This window comes from Sander vitreus, chromosome 6 (genome assembly GCF_031162955.1).
Source record: "Sander vitreus isolate 19-12246 chromosome 6, sanVit1, whole genome shotgun sequence".
NCBI lineage: Eukaryota > Metazoa > Chordata > Actinopteri > Perciformes > Percidae > Sander > Sander vitreus.
In genome coordinates, this window is record NC_135860.1 from 18,096,920 (window position 1) to 18,117,458 (window position 20,539).

Sequence of the window (20,539 nt, forward strand, 5' to 3'; positions counted from 1 at the left end):
CTTGTAAGCATTCCAGTAAACAGTGATGGCTCATAGGTGAGTCAGAATTGTGATGCGGCCTCCGATGAGAGGCTCTACTTAGGAGAAGGAGGTTTATAATGGGCTTATGAGGAGGAGTAGAAGACAGAACAAACGAAGGAGATGGGCCTAACACTTAAATTTTGACAGTATTGACAGTACAGCCTTTTAATAGAACAGCCTAAAATGCTAATAGCCTCGCTTTTATCTCATGTGTGGGATAACACAGTGTTCATATGTATTTGATTACATTTGTTAATATTGGGGATCACCAGGTTTTGGCACCATTAGAGAAAATGTATCTAATTGTATAGAATCAAAGCTTTTACTCTTTGCTTCCTCTCTCATTTCACTTTTTACTTTCACTCAGCCGAGCTTGCTTCTCAGTACAAAGAGAGCAAAACAAACTGCCCCCTGAAAGTCACATATACCACAGCTTACATTGCTAATCCCTCTGCAGTCAAAAAGCTCATCACTGTGGAATGACACAGGGTCTTGGTTCGCAACACGTCACTGCTCTCTGTTACACAGACCAAACAGAAAAGGGTAAATGTGGAGCTGTAAGGCTGAATGTTTTCTTTAATAGCATCTTAATGCTAGCTATCAAGCGACAGTGCAGTGAAAACAAGGAGAACAATGGGAATCTGTTACAGCCTGGTTTGCACACATGTCTCTTGAAATTCACCCTGAGACTTTTAGTTCTAAAGCACATTAGCTGCAGCTTGTGTTGAGTGTGGGTTATATCAGCTCCATAGCAAGTCTAATATGATCTCTTTGGATTTTAAGTGATAGACAGGCTGATTTATCCTGTCATTAAACTAGCAAAGCACTCTTTTGAAGCAGAGGTGGAGAATAGGAACTTCTTATCATTCTCTCAGAGTAAAATAAATCCCAGGAGACCACACATAATTTCAGAGACGGTTTTCAAATCCACAGGTTTTTCCGTCTTATTAGATTTCAGGTCATATTAGAGCTCCCAGTTCCTTGCCTACAGCACAGGGATACAATTGTCAGTGTAGCCTTTTGCACTGCACGGAAACAGATGTGAGATTACGCTCAAGGTTGCTAATTTCACCATTTAAGGTGTAATGAAATACCTTGTTTACAGCACACACAGTCACTGTTTATGTCTTGAAATTGTCATTGTGGAATGTAAATAAAAACAGTCAAAGCTATTCTCTGATAATCACCAAAACTAAGAGACTTAATATGCTGAAATCCAAAATCATCCCGATCTTCTTCCTCTTCTATTGCCCTTTATATTAATACTATATCAGCGTTGACAAGCATTATACATACATAATTTCCTCCTACCGCAGTCGTGAAATTAGGATTTGAAATTCAATAGATTTTTGGGGGTAAAAATCTAAGAGAGCAAGATCACCTTGAGATGTCTTGATTTAAGATGTCGTGTGTCTGGTGTGCATTGCCATATTTCTCTCTCTGCCTCTTATTGGTAGAAGTGTTTGCAATACCTGGAGAACCTTGTTATCAAATATTAAAGATGTTATCCAGCCCTCCAAGACTGCCAACTACAGCAGGAGACATGTCCCCCTCCATTCTTTACCATCTCTCACTTTTGTCTCTTTACTGTCTCCCAAATATCAGAATCTTTTTCAGTCTTGCCTTACTTTTTCCCCACTGGGGATCAATAAAGGCATATCTTGTCTTATGTTGATATTGTGCATATTATTTATCCCCTCTTTCACTTGTGTTGTAAGTGTGGTTGCTTGAAGGATAGGTTTTATTTTCTTTATATAATACTCACATGTCATGTCAAATGCACACTGATACATGCAAAAACCACTGCCTGGTAACCACACAGTAGTCTTGCTTTGCCAGACCTTCCTCCACCGCAGCGCTGCAGAGTAGGGTCTGGCGAGTCCACACAGCATTCTGGGATGGGAGAAAAACGTGCTCTGGTTTATTGGCATTTCTTTAAACTAGGGCTGTCAATCGATAAAAAAAAATGAATCTAATTAATTACATACTCTGTGATTAATTAATCGAAATTAATCGCATACATAATTAACGGTGCGTGAACCGATACTTTTTAAGAAAGTAAAAAAAGAAAAGAAAAAAAAGGGTACTAAACAACAGTTGGTGACATTAAAGAACGGCTTGTTTATTGCTAAGGCCATATGGTCAAAATTAAATGATTTAATAATAATGTATAACAATAACAATAACTTCTTTCACTAGTAAATTGCTGTTGAATGACAAAAACAACAACCAGATAGGAAAAGGACATTTACAATAACTTCAAATGCACCACGAGGCTGTAGTTTACCAGTTTCATTGAACGCACCGGCTGTGTTGTTTCTCCGACGGCAGCTGCAGATTGTTACATCCCGGTGTTGAATCCTCTACAGTAAAACACAGTCACACTTTACACCGTTTAGCGTTAGCTGTCAGCATTTTAACCGTGTTTAATCCAGCTACTAAGCTAAGCGCTGTACGGATCAATGGCGCCTCTGAAAAATAGCCTCGGGATGGAACTTGTTTTGGTGGAACGTGTACATTCAAAGGTTGTTTTAGTCGTGCAACAGAAAACTCAGATTGAACAGATAGTCTAGCTGGCTGTCTGGCTTTACCCTGCAGAGATCTGAGGAGCAGTTAACCATAGTCCTCATAAATCGACTGGAGTTTAAAATGCCAACACAAAGGAAGCCCGAGGTAACGGATATCGGGCTTAATTGAGTGAAATCCGGCGGAATTTCCGTCGGCAATGGAGCAATCCCGGAAGTGGATTGTCGAGGATATAGACTACCACACAGTGACAAAAAGCCTTCAGAAAATCATTGCGCCCTGCCAAGAAATAGTCCAGCACATAACCCCTCAAAAAAACCACACAACTTTGTGTTTAATCTGTACAAAAAAACAAAGTGTATAAAGGACAAATTCAGGTTTTACTGGGGCGAGGTGCAGTGACTACCTGGAGTCTTGTCGTCACTGTAAGGTTGCTAAGCAGTGTAGTTTGTATAAAGGAGATGTTGTGTTAATTAGAGGTGCTTTTACGCAGTTTTGTTTGTTTTCTTAATCTTTAGGCTATGGTCCGGCCTGCACCTAATCTTTATGCTAAGCTAGGCTAGGCTACCAGCTCTGAACTGAACGCATGACATGAGATTGGTATCGATCTTCTCATCTCGATTTCGATAGGCGTACAGTATTTCCCAACATTTTGAATATCTTAAAGACAAAGAAACATTGTAAATGCACATATTTGATTGCCACATTCTGTACACATCTAGCCTGTATCTTAAACCAGACTAGCCCACTTTATAATGTTTCTCATGAAGCCATCTTGTTTACTTATTAGACTAATTTCTTTAAAAGAGGTAGGCACATCAAAGACTTGCAAATGAGAATCATCATGTCTCAGCTTTGGCTGACAATATCTCCTGTTTTCCCCACTGCAGACTGCTTATAAAGGTGACCTGGATGAATAAAACTGGTTAATTATTTTGTATCAGTGTCTGCAAAATTATATCAGTGCTCCGAGCCTATGACTATCGAAAAGGTTTTTGTGAAATACTGTGGAGAGCAAATTAAGATTCCTAAGATTTAATACATATTTGCAGACACAGACAATCCTTAGGCATGTTCCACCTGAACAGATTTACTTCAGCATGTGACCTTTTGTCTGTGAATATTTAAGGAGTTATTTATCTGACTGTGTCTAATGGTGAGTGAAAGCCCTCTGTGTCTAAAGGTGTCTCCTGACTGGAGTGGAAAAGTTAGAAGCTAGTTTATCGGGCCAGATAAATCATCTCGGGATTTGTATACATAACAATTGCTTCTAAAAGCCAATATTGCAGGGTAATGTAATATGTTCTCCTAATGTGCATTTTATATCAGTCATAAATCACTACGTGTCACACTTTTTGTTTTTTTGTTTTTTTCCCCTCAGAAGATGGTTCCTGCATTTTTTTTATATCTTTTGGAAATAAAGTGGCCATTCATTAGAATAATGTACAAGCAAATATAAAGTTTCATTGGGAAAGTGGCTTTCAATACAAATCTGGGAAGGTTGTTTATTGAAACAAATGCTCAGAATGTCTCCCTCTTAATAACCTCCTATCCTAATGGCTAAGAAGACTGACGATTTACCAGTAATCAGTCTCTTATTGAGTGTTTTAGCTCAGCAGAGAGTAATAACACCTTCAATTAGACTTTCAAGACATGTTTTACTTCCTTGTATACCATTAAGCCTAATCAGGGTTTCTGGCTAATTTTGATGTTAGTCTAATGGCATGGTGCTGCTGTGTGCTTACACAGCTAATGCTGTAAGTATTGTACATTCGGCTGGTGCACAATAAGAGGGAAGAGAAAAAGATGGACACCGAAAGAAATAAAGACAGACAATGAAAAATTTAAAGATAGAAAGAATGAAATGAGAGAAGAGGCTTTTTTAAAGAAAATAGACCACTTGAAATAGGGGAAAAAGTGGAAATGATGAAAACAGGAAATGGTAATATCCCTTTTTCAAAGCGGTGGCTTCTTCCAGCTCAGGTTCCAGCGGTGTCAGGGAACAAACAGGAAAATGGACTCTGGCAGAAGGAGATTAGCCTGAGTGTTCCACCCTGAGCCGGAGGAGTGTAGCCATCTATTCGCAGAGCAGGGTCACTCTCCAACACTGAGTCCCAGCAGTCAGGACCTTTCCTCCTGCTTTCCCTCTCACCTCTCCTTCTGTCAACCTTCTAGTCTCCCCTTTCTTCTCTCTGCACTCCTGGCTCTCTGGCTCTCATTCTGTCAGGAATCTATTAGCTGACCCCAATCTCCTCACATCCCATCATGTTGGTGCAGGTGCCCACTAAGCTTTGTGCATGGCCAGGGTTGTTGACACACCATTTGTTGCTGTAATCAGATGTCTTTCTTTCCTTTCCTTGTCTAGAGAAGTGGACTATCTCTGTCCTGCTGACTGTGGAGGGCTGGGATTTGGGCCAGAGGTCCCGGAGATGTTGTTGTGACTCTTAAAAGTGGTGTGCAAACACAAGCAGTTTGTTGTGGTGAAGATAATCTGGGTGTCTTATTGGTCCTGGTATCAAACTTTGATACTTTTTGCCCAAAATGTGTCTTCAGCAACATTTTATACCAAAAGCTGGCATGTGATACTGATACTGTCATACATGTCATGTTGCTGTACAACACAGAAAACAATTGGTTGGAAGGTACTTGATGTAATTTAGTAATATGATGATGCATTTGAAAAGTTTGACTTACTTTTCCACAAAGTGAGGTATCAAAAACATATCCTGACAAAGAATTGTACCTCAAGGTCCACTTTTAAGCTTTTTCCTGAGCTTTTAACCACATCTTTCAGTTTTACTCAATGGATAGAGTCTGCTATGAAAGACCACATTTTTGGACAAGCTAATAAGTGGACCCTAAAGTAATACTTAGCTCTCAAAGTGATCATTTGTATATTAATTACTTTTTACTACTTGTTACCTTGAATTCTGAATTTAATGTGTTTCTTGATAAATTCTTTGTTTACCGTGGAGGCATGCGAGGAAAACAAATGTTTCTACCAGAACTCAAGGTAACACATGGTGAGTAATTGATATACAAATGATAATTTTGAGGGTTTAGTATTTCTTTAAGATTTTTTTGTTGTAGTTTGAACTTTCATGTTCAAAGAAAAAAGTCTTGTTTTTGTATCGGCGTTGAAACTGAAGTATCATATTGGCACAAATATACAGTAGAACATTCAAACATTCAAATACCCAGTTTTATCTTTATACAATGCAGAACATGTAAGAAGGCACTCTAATCTGTCTTGATGTAATTTAGTTATGTGATTGATGCATTTGAGAATGCTTTTTAGCTCAAGGTCTACATTTGATCTTTTTCCTGAGCTTTTAACCACATCTTAAGGTTTTCCTCAGTGAAAGATTTAAAAAATAAAAAAAATCTTTGAACAAGCTGATTGGATCCTAAGATTATTTTTTTTGTCAAACTACTGTCTACAACGTCAAGAATTAACTGTCATGTTCATAGAAACAAGTATTGTTTGTGAAGTAAACAAAAACACACAAGAAAGTTCCCGGTGAAGCTACTATAACTTGATTGAGTGATCTGACTTTGAGAAGAATTATCTCCAGTCTTGCCTAACCCTTTACAGCTATGCTAGCGTGTAAACACAGACATCCAACACACACATTCAAAGTTGCTAGGAGGATATAACATAGTTTAGGTATGGTTGGTGCGTGTGTGGCGGCCTCAGTCAAAATCAAGACCCAGTGATAGGAACCATGTTGTAATCATTTGGTCAGAGGATTATGAGAAACAATAACTCAAAGCTGGCCTTCGATCAAACCTGTGGATGGAAGACTGTCCTTGGTGCTGTGAAAACAAACATCACCCCTGTGGCTCATAACTCTCTCACTATTACTGAGGATGGTGATTTGATATTGATTAGGTTTCATGAGAGCCTGCTGCTCATCCAGCTTATTGTTCCATAGGACAGTATGGAGCTTTTTCCTCCCCTGAGTCTCGTGGCCCTGTGCAAGCTGTATTATCTGCTGTTATGGCTTTACAGCAGCCTGCGCCCTGAATGTAGAATGGAGCTCATGACTCAGGCGACACATTGTGTGCTTCCTGATAAAGCTATTATGTCTCGGCCCTGCGGACTGAGGCTAAACTTATTCGGCTCTTTCTTTTATTTCTCTCATTGTCTCGCATTTTGTTTTGGGTCAGCAGATGTGCAACCATGTGGTGATGGGCTTGTTTGTAATTAATGGATCTGTCAAGATGACAAGAGCAATAGAATTCACACAGCCTTCAGTGTTCTTTAGAAAATTGCTCGTACACTTCCGCTTTGAGAGCATTAGGTTAGTCAAAAGTGTATGCTTTAGCAGTTCTAGTTATGAATTAAATCTGTTCATCACCTTTTCATGTTGTCTTCACTTTTGTAGGTGCTGATTGAGGCAACAGTTTCCAGAGAGCGGCGAGGCTACATTGCCATAGATGACATCATGGTGCTCAACTACCCCTGCTGTAAGTGCCACTTCTGACAATGAATTGCAATTACAGAAGTAGCAGGAGGGGGGAAAAAAGGTTTAGTGGTTTTGTGAGAAACCTGTATTTCAAAGCAGCATGAAAGCTAAATAGGATGAGGGGAAGAGTAATGGCTGATCGACCCTTCATATTCGTACTGCAGGTTTTCCTGAGGTGTCCTGCGCCAACAGCAGTGCTATTAAAACATTGTGACGCTCAAATGCCAAAACTGCCATTCCTGCCTCCGGCCTTGTTTGACAGCCAAATGTATTTGTTAATCAGTGAAATCTCAAATGATCTCTCTGAAGACTTCTGCACTTTGATGTTCTCTGGCGTGACTGGAAGTGCGGTGTAGCTTTTGCCATAAGTCACTGTGCACAAGAGGGGTTTTTCCCATCAAGCACTACATTTTTAAAACAGTTTTTTTTGTAACTGCAGCAAGCACTTTTTGTGTTAGTGAGGGTAGCGGTTCAGTGTGTTGTTAGCCCTTGAGGGACTTGTGTAAAACATATTTACTAAGTCCCCTGAGCTTAATACCTCAAAGTCTCTCAGTGTCACAATTGTGTACAGCCCACTGCCGAACATGAGGGCTCATAGCAAATTGAACACCCATGGTCCACGCTGCTTTTAAGTGACATATATAACTGACACACAGGTTGATGGATAATTAACTTTCACAGGGATTCAGCGTTATCTCCCTGTTAATATTTATATATCCCCTGCTGGTATCACAATAGCGTTTGGAGACTTTTCAGGGATGTCATGTCACAGAGGATACCATCAGTTATTTTATTAAACAAACACCAGATTGGTTCGTACCCCTACTGTATGTGTACCACCCAGTCAGTCACCCTGTTTCTCTCGGAGACAGCAGATGGCATCTTCTGAATGCTCCCACTGTGGCCATTAAATAATTAAGACTCTCATCAAGACCTGAGCATGCCTTATGATGTGGCACATGGCCAGCCTGCATTACTTGGCAGCGACTGACTCACGAGTGAAAAACCGAAGGAAAGTGTCACGTAGTAAATAAAAAATACAATTAAATAAAAAAGTTATATAAATAAAAGTTCAACAAGTTCCTTTTTGTGAATTCTGGATAAAGCATGGTTGACATTTCTTTTTTTTCCTCCTGAGTCTTAAACTTTGACTCTAAAACCAGTGTTGCACTTCAATGAAATACTTATCGTGCTAAAGAGTCCTGAGGATAAGCTCTGACACATTTAGCTGCATAACAGCGCAGTTCTTGTCAACTGTAGGGTCTGTTTTTTCCCTTGCTCATTTTGGTGTTTGTTTATGTTTGGCTCTCAGGCATGAATTATGAATTAACCTTAGGAGGTAGAGTCACCCAAAGGAAACATGGCCACCTGTGGGGTACAGATGTGAGCATGCTCCCTTTACTACTTACTGTACACAAACAAGATCAACAAATTGCCCCCTCTCTGCTACATAGGAAAACAATGTGGTGCAAAACCAAGCAGGAGATGTGTGAGACCCAAACATTTGCTTCTCCCCGATGCTTCAGCTTCACTGTTGCTCTGCCATCTCTTCCTGTCAATCATCCAGAGTGACATGCCAACTTGTCCTACCCCAGTTTTCAGGGATGGCAGGCAGCGCTGCTGGTGTTTACCCAGTGATTTGGCTCTCCAGGGGTCTGGCTCTCATTGCACTATTGTTAATCACGGAGTTGGGTGAGAAGGCTGCTCCCACACACGGACTCATATGCAGCTCGCATGGCAAACTGCAACATTATTTGTCTAAATGTGGAGGACTGATGCTTACTCTGTGCCTTTTCTTCTGCAGATTGACTTCCACATTTTGCTGTATATATTGCCTCTAATGTGAAGTTACATGGTAATAGACACTGAGCGACCCTGTAAAATATTTTATGTGTATTTATACACTAATACACATTGTCTTATTAAAACATATATTTTAACACTTTTTTTATTCCAATCTTAAATGTTATTTTATTGTTGATGGGCAGTACACAAGGTTCTGATGTGCTATGGAGAATCTGTGGAAAACAATTATGCAACATATTCTATCCTCCACTGTCAACACACACATTTGTTTACTATTCTGTTTTTGTGTTTTTTTTTCATTCCTGTAGATTCAATTACAAGTTTGTTTCTGCAAACTGCTATGAGCAAATCATAATAAGTTAAAGGATAAAGCCATTCTAATATTAATCAATACAATCCAAGCACAAATGAAGTACAGTGAATTGATTACACAATTTGTATAGAAAGGCAGTACAAGTTTAGTGCTGCTTCAAACTTTCAACTGAGAAAATCTGTTACTGCTTTTTTCTTTTTGGTGCATGTTTGTGATGTTTATGTATTTGAAAAGAAATAAAAATGGTTTGAATGGTTTGAAAAAATGGTATCTTGTGTAGCTGACTGACATTGTGAATAAGATAATGTAGTCTTTTGATCTCACTGTGCTTCTCTCTCTGTCTGTCTCTTTAGATAAGGCGCCGCACTTCTCCAGGCTAGGAGATGAGGAGGTCAATGCTGGGCAAAATGCTACTTTCCAGTGTGTTGCTGCTGGAAGAGCTTCCGAGGCTGAGAAGTTCCTGCTGGAGGTCAGTGGTTTAATGGTGGCGTTTATAGGAGTTTGTTGTGTTTCTACCTCCAACACAGTCAACAGTACAAAGGGAAAACTAGGTTTGTACTTTTCACACTTGATATGTATCTCTATATTTTAGAGATACTTCAGGTCAGGACAGATTACATTGACATGGACAGATTGTGAGACATGGGCCCCTGAGCACAGACATGTAAAAGGCCCCTCCTACAAAGCAGCAAAACACCCAGACTGAAAGAGACACCAAACAACAGTGTCTTTGTGGTTGTTTGGTGTCTTCTTCTTGTCGTTGTGTTCCCTTTGTTGTCGTTTAGAGTGTCTTTGTGGTTGTTTTGCATGTCTTTGTAGTTGTTTTGTCTCATTGTAGCCTGTTTGCGACTCTTTGTGGTCGTCTTTGGTTATCTTTGTGGTCGTTGTGCGTATCCTTGTAGTTTTTTTTGCATCTCTTTGTAGTCCCTTTGCATCTTATTGTAGTTGTTTGGTGTCTCTTTGTAGTTGTTTAGCATTTCTCTGTAGTTATGTTGCGTGTCTTTGTTGTCCTTACGCATCTCTTTGTAGTTTTGTGTCTGTGGTCATTTTGTGTCTCTTTGTAGTCGTTTTGATTCTTTGTGTCTCTTTATAGATGTTTGATTACTGATAGTTACTAAATCGCCGTAACCGAACTCTCTGCATACACAATGGAATTTTTAACTGGAGGGTGTTACCTTAAATAACCATTGCAACATGGTTTTCTCTGTTATTTAATCATGTTTCTGAGATGTGCTTGTGCTTAAAAAGCCTCCTCACTTCACTGCCTTTGAAAAGTTACACATTACAGGATCATAGTGTTCTCTGCTTTCTCTACTGCCGCCTGTTTTTATTCAAATCATGTGCTGTTAGATATCTGTCTTCTCATCTAGAATGGCTTGCTCTGTGAAGGTCGGATGGGCCATGCAGTCCTTACCTCTGGTGCGAATAACTCTGTGCTCTTAAAATCCTCCTCTTTATGCAGCCCTGATTAAAGGACCAAACGTCATTGTGCTGTAGGGCTCCATTTTTTTTCCATCTCATGCTGCAATTTCTGCGCAGCCACACATTCATAGCTTTTGCCAACATCTTACCACCCACTACAGCTACTGTTAATCATGGTTGACCTCAGGCAAGCCTACTGTATTGTTTGAAACTGGGAGGTGTGTGATTAATGTAATTGAAGCGTCCTCATTGCCACCTCTCTGAACGCTTTATCAAACAAGCCATTTGGTCACAACACAAGGATGAAGACAAATGCTTTGGGTAATTAGCTGGCATAACCATACAGGCGCCTGCTGTAATGAGATCTCCAGGCCACTGGAATGCTCCTTCCCTGTCTGTCCTCTGTCTTTTACTGTCCTCTTCACTGTCCTTCTGTCTGCTCTGTCTGCGTCACACATGTCTGTCTGAGCTGTTTTCTGAACATGAACTCGCATCACTGTTGTTTTCTGTTGTTGTGCCCTTTTGTGTTCATTTTGTCTGCCATACCAGCTGCAGCACAGTCTTGGCTGCACACGGCTGCCAGATTAACAGATCGTTTTGTCGTTTCCTCGCCAATTAGCTACAGTCAGATTGTTTACGTAACATAAAGTGATGTCATGCTTATTTGATTTCCCCTGCCTCCTTTCTGTAATCCACCGGTTAGGTAAAGATAGAAGGAGGATGCAGAAGTTTATGATTGACATTTTTTTTTCTTTCCTTGCGGTCACAAGATTAATTGCCCGCTTAACCCTAATTAGCATGTTGTGTTTGTTTGTGGAGGCTCGGCCCGAGGTTTGTGTGGTCTGTGGCTTTTTGAAGGCCCAAATTAGAAGCACAACAGAAGCCAAAATGGCCTAGCATAACCCAGAGCTCTCCTTGTTAATCCCAGCATGCTCACATGCTTTGGATTCTGTTAAAACTGGCAGATCAAAAGGATAAGTATCAAAATTCCTGTCCACCATTTTACACAAAGAGAATGGCCTGAAAACACGAGAAAAAATTTCAGATTCAATGTGTTTTGTTGAGGCTGCGTTGACTTGACGGATGCCAGTGGTTTAAGTGGTGTGGAACAATGTGAAAAATGCCTCTCACGGTGAAACGGCAAGGTGTATCATACAACATTCATTTAAAGCACACTATTTTTTTTTCTCATTTTTTTCTATCACCATTTCCCTCTGTTTCCCACTTTGTACCCCAACTCACTTTTGTTTGTGTTCTGTTTCTGCTTTGAGACTCTCTGCTTTATGCCAAAACCAGCAGTTGTCTCACAGCCATATCTACAGTTTCTTTCTTTTTTATATACCAAAAAACAGAGTCTACATGCTGTTATTCATCAGTTAGCCTATTTACTTAACTGATTAAACCAAAGCCCATCTGTCTCCCAATTCTAACTGCAGAGCAGTTCAATGTTTTGGTTCAATAACATTGCACACCGAGGACAACTGAGGTTGTAGATGGGCTCCATTAAGGGACAACACTCATGACACATAATACCCCCATAATCGCTATTATTTTAACAAGATTTCATTTGTCTTTATTAAAGCATGTCTGAATGTCATATTGCGTGATTAAATCAGAGAGATGGTCCTGCTATTCTAATCAAATTGAACACAATTGGACAATCCTCTTTTTTTAATCACACAGCTTTAATAAGAACTGACCCAGATACCAATAATCTAAGTGTGTTTTGTTGCATTATTAGCATAGTGTCCCAGGAATTCACTGAGCAATAACGGCATACAAGGTCTAGTTAACAGGTAATAGTTAATAGGTAATGAGTGTTTGTGAGTGTATGTATGTTAATGAGGGAGGTTGGATGATGGTGTACCTGGCTGTTTTAAAAAAAAAAAAAAAAAATCTTCAATACATACAACATACAAAATGACTACTTTAAATAACGTTAATATAACCTATATATATATATATATATATATATATATAGGTGCAGTATAAAAACAACAAAGGAATGAAAGAAATAAGGAAAAAGAAATGGAAAGAAGGAAAAGAAAAAAAACATACACTTGTGCCTTGGATCAATACAATTAAACTGACTACATAGAGATATTCACCATAACACACTTACTCATACAAATATTTTGGGGACTAGTCTAGAAAAAAAGGCGATAGGGAGGCGAGTATACTGTATATTGAGTTGCATCATGGGAAGTGTAGCATCCAGGGTTTGGGAGCTTGACTCATACTGGGGACTACAATAACAGTAAAGATATCTTAATCTCTGCTGCTTCTTTTTCTAACTGTGTGCAGCTGTTGCACACACAATACACCATATGAGATGACATGTACGTGTGTGTGTGTGTGTGTGTGTGTGTGTGTGTGTGTGTGAGTGAGAGGGGCACGATGACCCATATGTGTTTTCTCTGACCCTGTCCATTCCTGCTTTTCAGAGACACAATGGGGACATTTTAACAACTGCGTCAGTCAAGCACTTGAGTCACCGGCGCTTTGTGGTGTCCTTCCAGCTAGACAGCGTCCAGCGAACGGATCAAGACCTTTACCGCTGTGTCACTCAGTCCCCCAGGGGCTCTGGGGTCTCAAACTTTGCTGAACTCGTCGTCAAAGGTAAACACTCTCTCTTCTTTCATTTCTTATTGTTCTCTTTTTGGTATTTCTCCCCACCCCTTTTGTTTCTTTCATCCCAACCATCAGTCTTCCTGCGGTTTTTATCATAACGAGATTTCCTGTTCTTCTTGGTCACAGTAGATTACTGCTTGTGATTCAAAGGAGAATTAAAAATTAAATTGATCATAACACAGTAATAGCCACTAGTGTGAACACATTTCAAATTACCCGTAGGACATCCGTTGTGTTAATCACAGACACCTTTTTCAAACTGATTTCCATAAAACCCTCAAAACCCAAATTGCACGGTCCTCGACACACATGAAGGCTCTTTGGATGGCAAATGCAATCTCCCTGACATGTGTTTTTTCCTGAGCTGCAGTTGTCAAATGGGCTGCCGTTCTCAGCTCCTCAGCTCGCTGTCAAAGCGCTGTTCACTTGACTTGGACTCCTGCAGCCCCTGTCATATCATGTACCACAGATGGTGACCTCACTCCCATTACTCACTCCAACCCCACAGCCTGACACCACTTTGACAGCATAGTAATGACATGGCTGTGGGGTGGTTTGATGGCATAACAAACTCCAGCCCTCAGCAAAGGGAGGATGAGAAGGGTAAATAAGGATTGCCAATCTCCTTGTCCTCTACTGTATGCTCCTGCTGATATTACGTTTTTTAAATGACTGATCTAAGGGCAGAAGAGAGTTAAAGCGAGTGCAAAACACACTCTATTGATGGCATTATTGGTCTCTACGTAGGTCTGTTGATCAATTGGTTGGTCTGCCCATCACTTTGATTCAGACTGAAAAATCTCAACAACTGTCAGATGGATTGCCATTCAATTTTGTACAGACATGCAAGGTCCCCAGAGGATCCCTTGACTTTCCTCTAATGCCACTAGCTGGTTGACATTTGTGGTTGTTTGTAAAATGTCTCAACAGCTATTGGATGGATTGCCATGAAATCTGGTACAAACATTCATGTTCCCCATTGGGTTGAACTGCAATGACTTTGGTGATCCCTTAACCTTTTCCTCTAGTGCCATCATTAGGTCAGAATTGCTGTTTGACCAATACTTTGGTTAATGACCAAATCCTGAAAAACCAAAGATGTTCCCAACAGCCTCAGCTGTACTTTGTGTTTAGTGCTAATTAGCAAATGTTAGCATGCTAAATCGCAAAATTAAGATGGTGAACAATGGTAAACATTATTCCTGCTTAGCATCAGCAAGTGACCACTGTCATTGTGGTCATGTTAGCATGCTGATGTTAGCATTTTGCTTAAAGCAGCGCTGTGTCAGCCTCACAGAGCAGCTAGCAAGGCCAAAGACTATTAGTTTTGTTTAGTTAAAACATGAAGTAAATCCCTTTGATTGATATAGAAGCATGGCTTCATTTTAGTATTTTGATACAGGCTGATTGCCACAGTACAAAATGGAGCCCCTTTTGCCAAAATGTTACTAAACCCGCTCACCATGCAGCTTCCAGTAAATGAGGAGTCAGTGAAAGCCCTCATAGAATGCCATGAAATCACATTTTACGTGCTAACACTCTCCGCAAATAGGTGTTATTGTTGTTTCCTTGCTTTTTTTGTAATCGGGACAGACGTTATTTTTGGTACCGCTCATTCTGCGCCACGAGTAGATGTGATGGCCAGCTGTGAGTCGTGTTCAAGTCAACTCCCTGTAACCCTGTGATCTATTTCACAGGAGCTGAGGCCGAGTCTTTAACAAGACTTTCCTGAATTGCTTTCCCCCAACTGCCCGGCTAAAAAGAGCCTAATTATCCCCTTAATGAGTTGGAACCACTAATTTCAAGACCGTAGATTGCATGCATGAAGCATGATCAAGCTCTCTTATTGCCCAATAGAGGACAGCATCATGTCCACATAGTTAATAAAACATTTTCATCTTTCTTTCTTCCTCCCTGGCTGTTGGTGTTGCCACATATTATATTTTGATTCCTGAGCACATTTTTTTTAAAGATTCTTTTTTGGGCATTTTAGGCCTTTATTTATATAGGACAGCTGAAGACATGAAAGGGGAGAGAGAGGGGGAATGACATGCAGCAAAGGGCCACAGGGCGGAGTCGAACCTGCGGCTGTTGCGTCGAGAAGTAAACCTCTATATTTGGGCGCCTGCTCTACCAGGTGAGCTACCCAGGCGCCCAGATCCTGAGCACATTTGAAGATGTGTTTTCAGGGATTTAACCTGTTAAAACACATCGCAACGGGAAGATGTTTAGTTTGAGCATATCTCTGTATACAGATGGAAACAATGAAAAAGACAATAATGTAGTGTAAAAAAAAATAAAACTAGAGCTGTGAACTTAAAAGTACTTGAAAGACATGAGTGAGTTGTTGCCCCATTGGCTGCTTGGCCTAAGGCCTAAATGTGGCCTTTCATTGTGGATGCAGTCTTTGACAGCCCAACGATTAGTTGCTGCAGGCTAAATCAAAGCAAAGGGAAGCAGTGCAGAGTGGAGGTGAGGTGCTGGTAATGTTGAAAGCTCAGAGAAAGGGGGCCATAAAAGATAGAGGTGCCTCTGCAGGAATGAGGGATTAGTCACAGCCACAGATATAACTCTGATCTTTTCTCATGCTTTGTCCTAATTTCTTTTACATTCCCTTCCCTCCCTTACACTGTTGCCCGTGTAATTGTTCAGTGGCTTGGATCTGCCAGTGACATTTGACCGGTGGGCTCTGGAATTAATCCTTGGTTTGGCAATCTTTACCAACAGTGATGCAGAGTCTCCTCTTTCATCATGGTTACCAGCTGTAAGGATTTAGAGTAAAAAACAATTAGAGTAAAAAAAAGATGTACAGCACTTAATCCTTCAGGTACAAAGATCATACACATTCAATGAGCTGCATGCACAGCTGTTTTATCACTCACTACTTTGCTAAAATGTGTGCGAAACTCTGAATGCCTTGTTAATAGGTACGACTAATCTGCTATTTAAACACAGTTTGACCTGCTCACATCCTGCAGTCTCTAGGGACTCATTTAAGACTCAGTGGGCTTTAAGATAGTGAGAAATCTGTTTGCATAAAACTGATTAATAAAAATGACAAACAAAACTTTACCTCCCTAGACTGTGCAGCAGTGCTGTGGGCCCGCCAACAAATGCTTTCACCAACACAAACTTGTGTTTGAACAGGAAAACGACTGCTTTTCATTTCTTCCGACAGTACCTCCATCTCCCATTGCACCACCCCAGCTGCTGCGCGCCGGCTCCACTTACCTAATCATCCAGCTCAACACCAACTCTATCCTGGGAGATGGCCCCATTATCAGGAAGGAGATTGAGTACCGCGCCAGCCAGTCTCCGTGGTCAGAGGTGCATGGAGTCAACATGGTCACCTATAAGCTGTGGCACCTGGATCCAGACACAGAGTACCACATCAGTGTGCTGCTGACTCGGCCCGGAGAGGGAGGAACTGGACCGCCTGGACCGCCTCTTGTGAGCAGGACTAAGTGTGCAGGTGAGCTTCTAACACACTGTACAACTGGACAGGGTGTGATCGCCTAATACAGTGGTTCCTAACCTTTTTGGCTTTGACCCCTTAAAATAAAGCATTTACTTGAGATCCCTTATGACAAGTTATGGTATGCGTGTACACTGTGACTATAGAGTGATTTTTAACTTGGGTTGTTTAATTTCAAGGGTTTTTAGCCTTTTAGAGCTTAAAGTATTATTTCACAAGAAATCATTTATTTTTTTCCTTCTTATCCGTCTGGTCATCTTGTGAGCCGTCAGGTTGGGAACCGCTACCTTAATGTATTACAGTGTTGTACTTATAATAATAATAATAACTTTATTTATATAGCACCTTTAAAAACAGAGTTTACAAAGTGCTATGACAGACAAGCAAGGCGAAAGAGTTCAATAAAATAATCTGTCTGTATACACGACGTTCCACTTCCGGGATGGCTCCGTTGACGACGGAAATTCCGCCGGATTTCACTCAATTAGGCCAGATATCCAATGCCTTGGGCTTCCTTTGTGTTGGCATTCTAAACTCCAGTCGATTTATGATGACTATAGTTAACTGCTCCTCAGATCTCTGCAGGGTAAATCCAGACAGCTAGCTAGACTATCTGTCCAATCTGAGTTTTCTGTTGCATGACTAAAACAACCTTTGAATGTACACATGTTCCACCAAAACAAGTTCCTTCCCGAGGCTATTTTGCAGAGGCGCCGTACAGACCACGGCGCCTCTGCAAAATAGCCTCTAGCGCCGCCCAAGACGATTGTGATTGGTTAAAAGAAAAGCCTATATACCAGAGCACGTTTTTCTCCCATCCTATGCTGTGTGGACTCCTGTGGAGGAAGGTCTGGCAATGCGATAAAATAACAAACAGCCATACATTTGCAAGACAAAACTTGGTAAATAAAAACAAGAAGCAAAAGACACAAAACAAAGTAATGAGAAGACAAAATAAGCATATACATATAGACTTAAGATCAATAGCAATAAAAGACCAAAAGAAACTTAAAATTAAAAATTAAAAGCATCATTGGATTGCAGGCCATGTTAGTTAATAGAGCTCAGAGTGTAAGTTCAGGAGAGTGTAACACAACCATAACCATCACCATCAACTACACGCTCCTTCACACCAAACATGAAAGTGCTGTTGCTACTGCACACCGCTATTCACTGGCCACAGTAGCTGCTGCTGCATTACAAGCTGAAAACTCACCACCCACCACCAAGCCTTTTCCCATATGTTATTTATTTTGAGCTGAATAATGGAGTTTTGTTTACCTTATCACTTACATCTTTTCTATGGAAGGAATGTAGTGTGTTGTCATGTTTGCAGAGAAAACAGCAACCGTTTATTCACTCTATTACCATTTGGGGTTTTGTGTTCGTCTCACCAAATATGAGATTTTTTTATTTGTTATCGGGTAGAGACAATACTCTGAAAGCACCCATTATACAGTGTGTAGTGCTTAGGGGAATTACAGTGTGCACTATTTAGGTGATGCCGTCCCCCAGAGCCCTGGATAAGGGAATTCAACACCTGGCTGTTCAGTAGAAACCACAAGCATGAAGCAGCAGGGTCTTCAATGCAACCTCTACCAGGACGCTGCTCTGTGATTTTCTAAATTGCACAGGTTTATACATTTAAACTAGGTTAAAATAATACAGATAAATATGTCTTCTTTGGACTTAATTAATTAATTCCATGAAAGATCCACAGCTCAAAGTACCAATGCCCAACAGCCATACAGCGAAACGTCTGAGAGTCTTACATTATGCAGCTCCATCTGCCACGATAATCTGCTAAAATTCAATCAGAGAGGAGCTGATAGACAAGTTCAAACTCAGTCGCTGCATATACTTATCTCTTAAGAAAAGGCGCATTTGCTATCACTGGCATTCTCTGAACTCTGGAGCTGAGGAGACTTAGAGGGAGACTTTTTTGCTGCCATCACGGCAATATTGGTTTGACGGTTATTTAAAAGATAACAGCTGGCTGTCTACAGTTGCTAGCCTAAAGCAGGCTTCTTTGGTATCTACTGAAGAGGATAGAAATTGACTTTGGCACATACAATAAATGCACAAGAATTTGTAGGTGACAGTGGTGGAGACATATCAATCACAGTACACTCAGATACACACTGTAAATGGTTTTAAAATAAACAATGAGGGAGACACAGTACTATGGACAATGTAATATCCGTGTGACTTCACATATTCATAAAAGATTGGTAGGGCTGCAACTAAGGATTATTTTCATTAATCTGCAGGTTATTTTCTATATTAATTTATTAATATTGTGTCTATAAATGTCAGAGAGTATTGAAAACGATCAATTCCAAGAGCCCAATGTAATTTCTTTAAATTTCTTGTTTTGTGCAAACAACAGTCCAAAGCTAGAAGATATTCAACTTTCTGTCATATATGACAAAAAAAATCCTCATATCTGACATCCTGAACCAGGGTATGTGTGGTATTTTTGCTTGATAAATGACAGAAACAATTAACCGACTATCAAAATACTATTTATAATACTATTTTGCTCAACTGATTTAATAATATACTAATTGTTTCAGCTTTATTAGCTTGCTTTCTGATTCCTCTTTGCAGCAAAAGCATCACTTCCCCTTAAATTACAGTAGAAGCTAACATATCGGGCTTTTTTTTTTAATTCATTCAACATTTTGTACTCTCTGCTTACATCTGTGCACCCATGTCATCTTGCACTGTGCAGACACAGAACACCCAGGGAAATGAGCGGGATGCCAGCAAGCCACACCCGTGCTTACTTTTGAATATATGTACGCATTTATAGCACAAAGAGTACTGTGTTGATGCAGATGCACGCAGAGATGCAGGCAGTAATTACCGCTGCCTGCATCTGCAATGTGTGCGCAGCACAAGAAATGGAGAGCTTTGTGTTACCCAAAGGCAGTCTGTGGATTGTGTCTTCCATGGTCATTACTCTTTTCTATGCCCAACGGTCTCTTCCTGCCACACACCATCCCTCACATATCTCCCTACACTGCTTCAGTAGAGCCTCCCTGGCCCCCTCTCCAATGACATATTAAAGCTACTCTCCTCTTTCAACAGCCGAAGACACCCCCCATTCATCAGGGCACCATGAGTGAGCTCACAGCCCTCCCTCCCCCATCCCTGCACGACCCACCCCATATCAAGAGACACAGAAAATTCATATTAAAAAAAGTAGAAAAAGTCAATAGCTAGAGAGGGAAGAGTGGAGGGAAGGCTGCAGTTTGGGAGTGTGTGTATGGGAGAGGGTAGTTTTTCAAAGTGAGAGAGTGAAACAGTAAAGATGAAGAGAGTGAATGTACGAGAGGTGAAGCGAGAAAGCATTCATGGCATACGGAAATTGCTTTCACAGTTGCTGGTATCGGTGTTTGTGAAAGTCACTAAACTCAGCCTTTAATGATGTATTTACATTTCAACCACTGTGACATTAGCTTGTTCAACCATGTGTGGGATAAGTAATACTGCTGGGTTTGCTGAGCTGTTAAACAGGGCATTTAGATGCAGGACTTGTTCAATACAGAGGAAGTATAGGTTAAATTCATTTTGCCAGTCGTGTAGTTTTTCCTTCGGTAGCTGCAAAGCTGCGAGTGACTGATGGTTGAATTTGTTTTATAATGCAGCTGCATCTGATTGACTCCTGCGTGGCTCTATCAGTGTTCACAGTTCTAACCTGGGCGTATAGCTGTGTTACACACTTTACAGTAAGCTGCAGCCCTGTAAACCTCCTCCACCTGGTGTATCTCACCTTCCTGATCCTGCAGGAGACTCTAATCACCACCTGGTTCCAAGAGCTCCCCCTGACCCAAGCTCCAAACCATCTGGTCCACGCTATCCCTACTGACC

General features: G+C 40.6%; 1 protein-coding gene across 1 annotated transcript in view; it reads left to right on the forward strand.

The window, feature by feature from the left end:
• The window catches only part of ptprub (protein tyrosine phosphatase receptor type Ub), a 179,338-nt gene that overhangs the window by 99,054 nt on the left and 59,745 nt on the right, over positions 1-20,539 (forward strand). The window contains exons 4-7 of the mRNA XM_078253281.1: positions 6,936-7,017; positions 9,489-9,604; positions 13,002-13,176; positions 16,367-16,660. Coding sequence (XP_078109407.1) covers positions 6,936-7,017; positions 9,489-9,604; positions 13,002-13,176; positions 16,367-16,660 — 667 coding nt within the window. The remainder of the gene's footprint in view (positions 1-6,935; positions 7,018-9,488; positions 9,605-13,001; positions 13,177-16,366; positions 16,661-20,539) is intronic.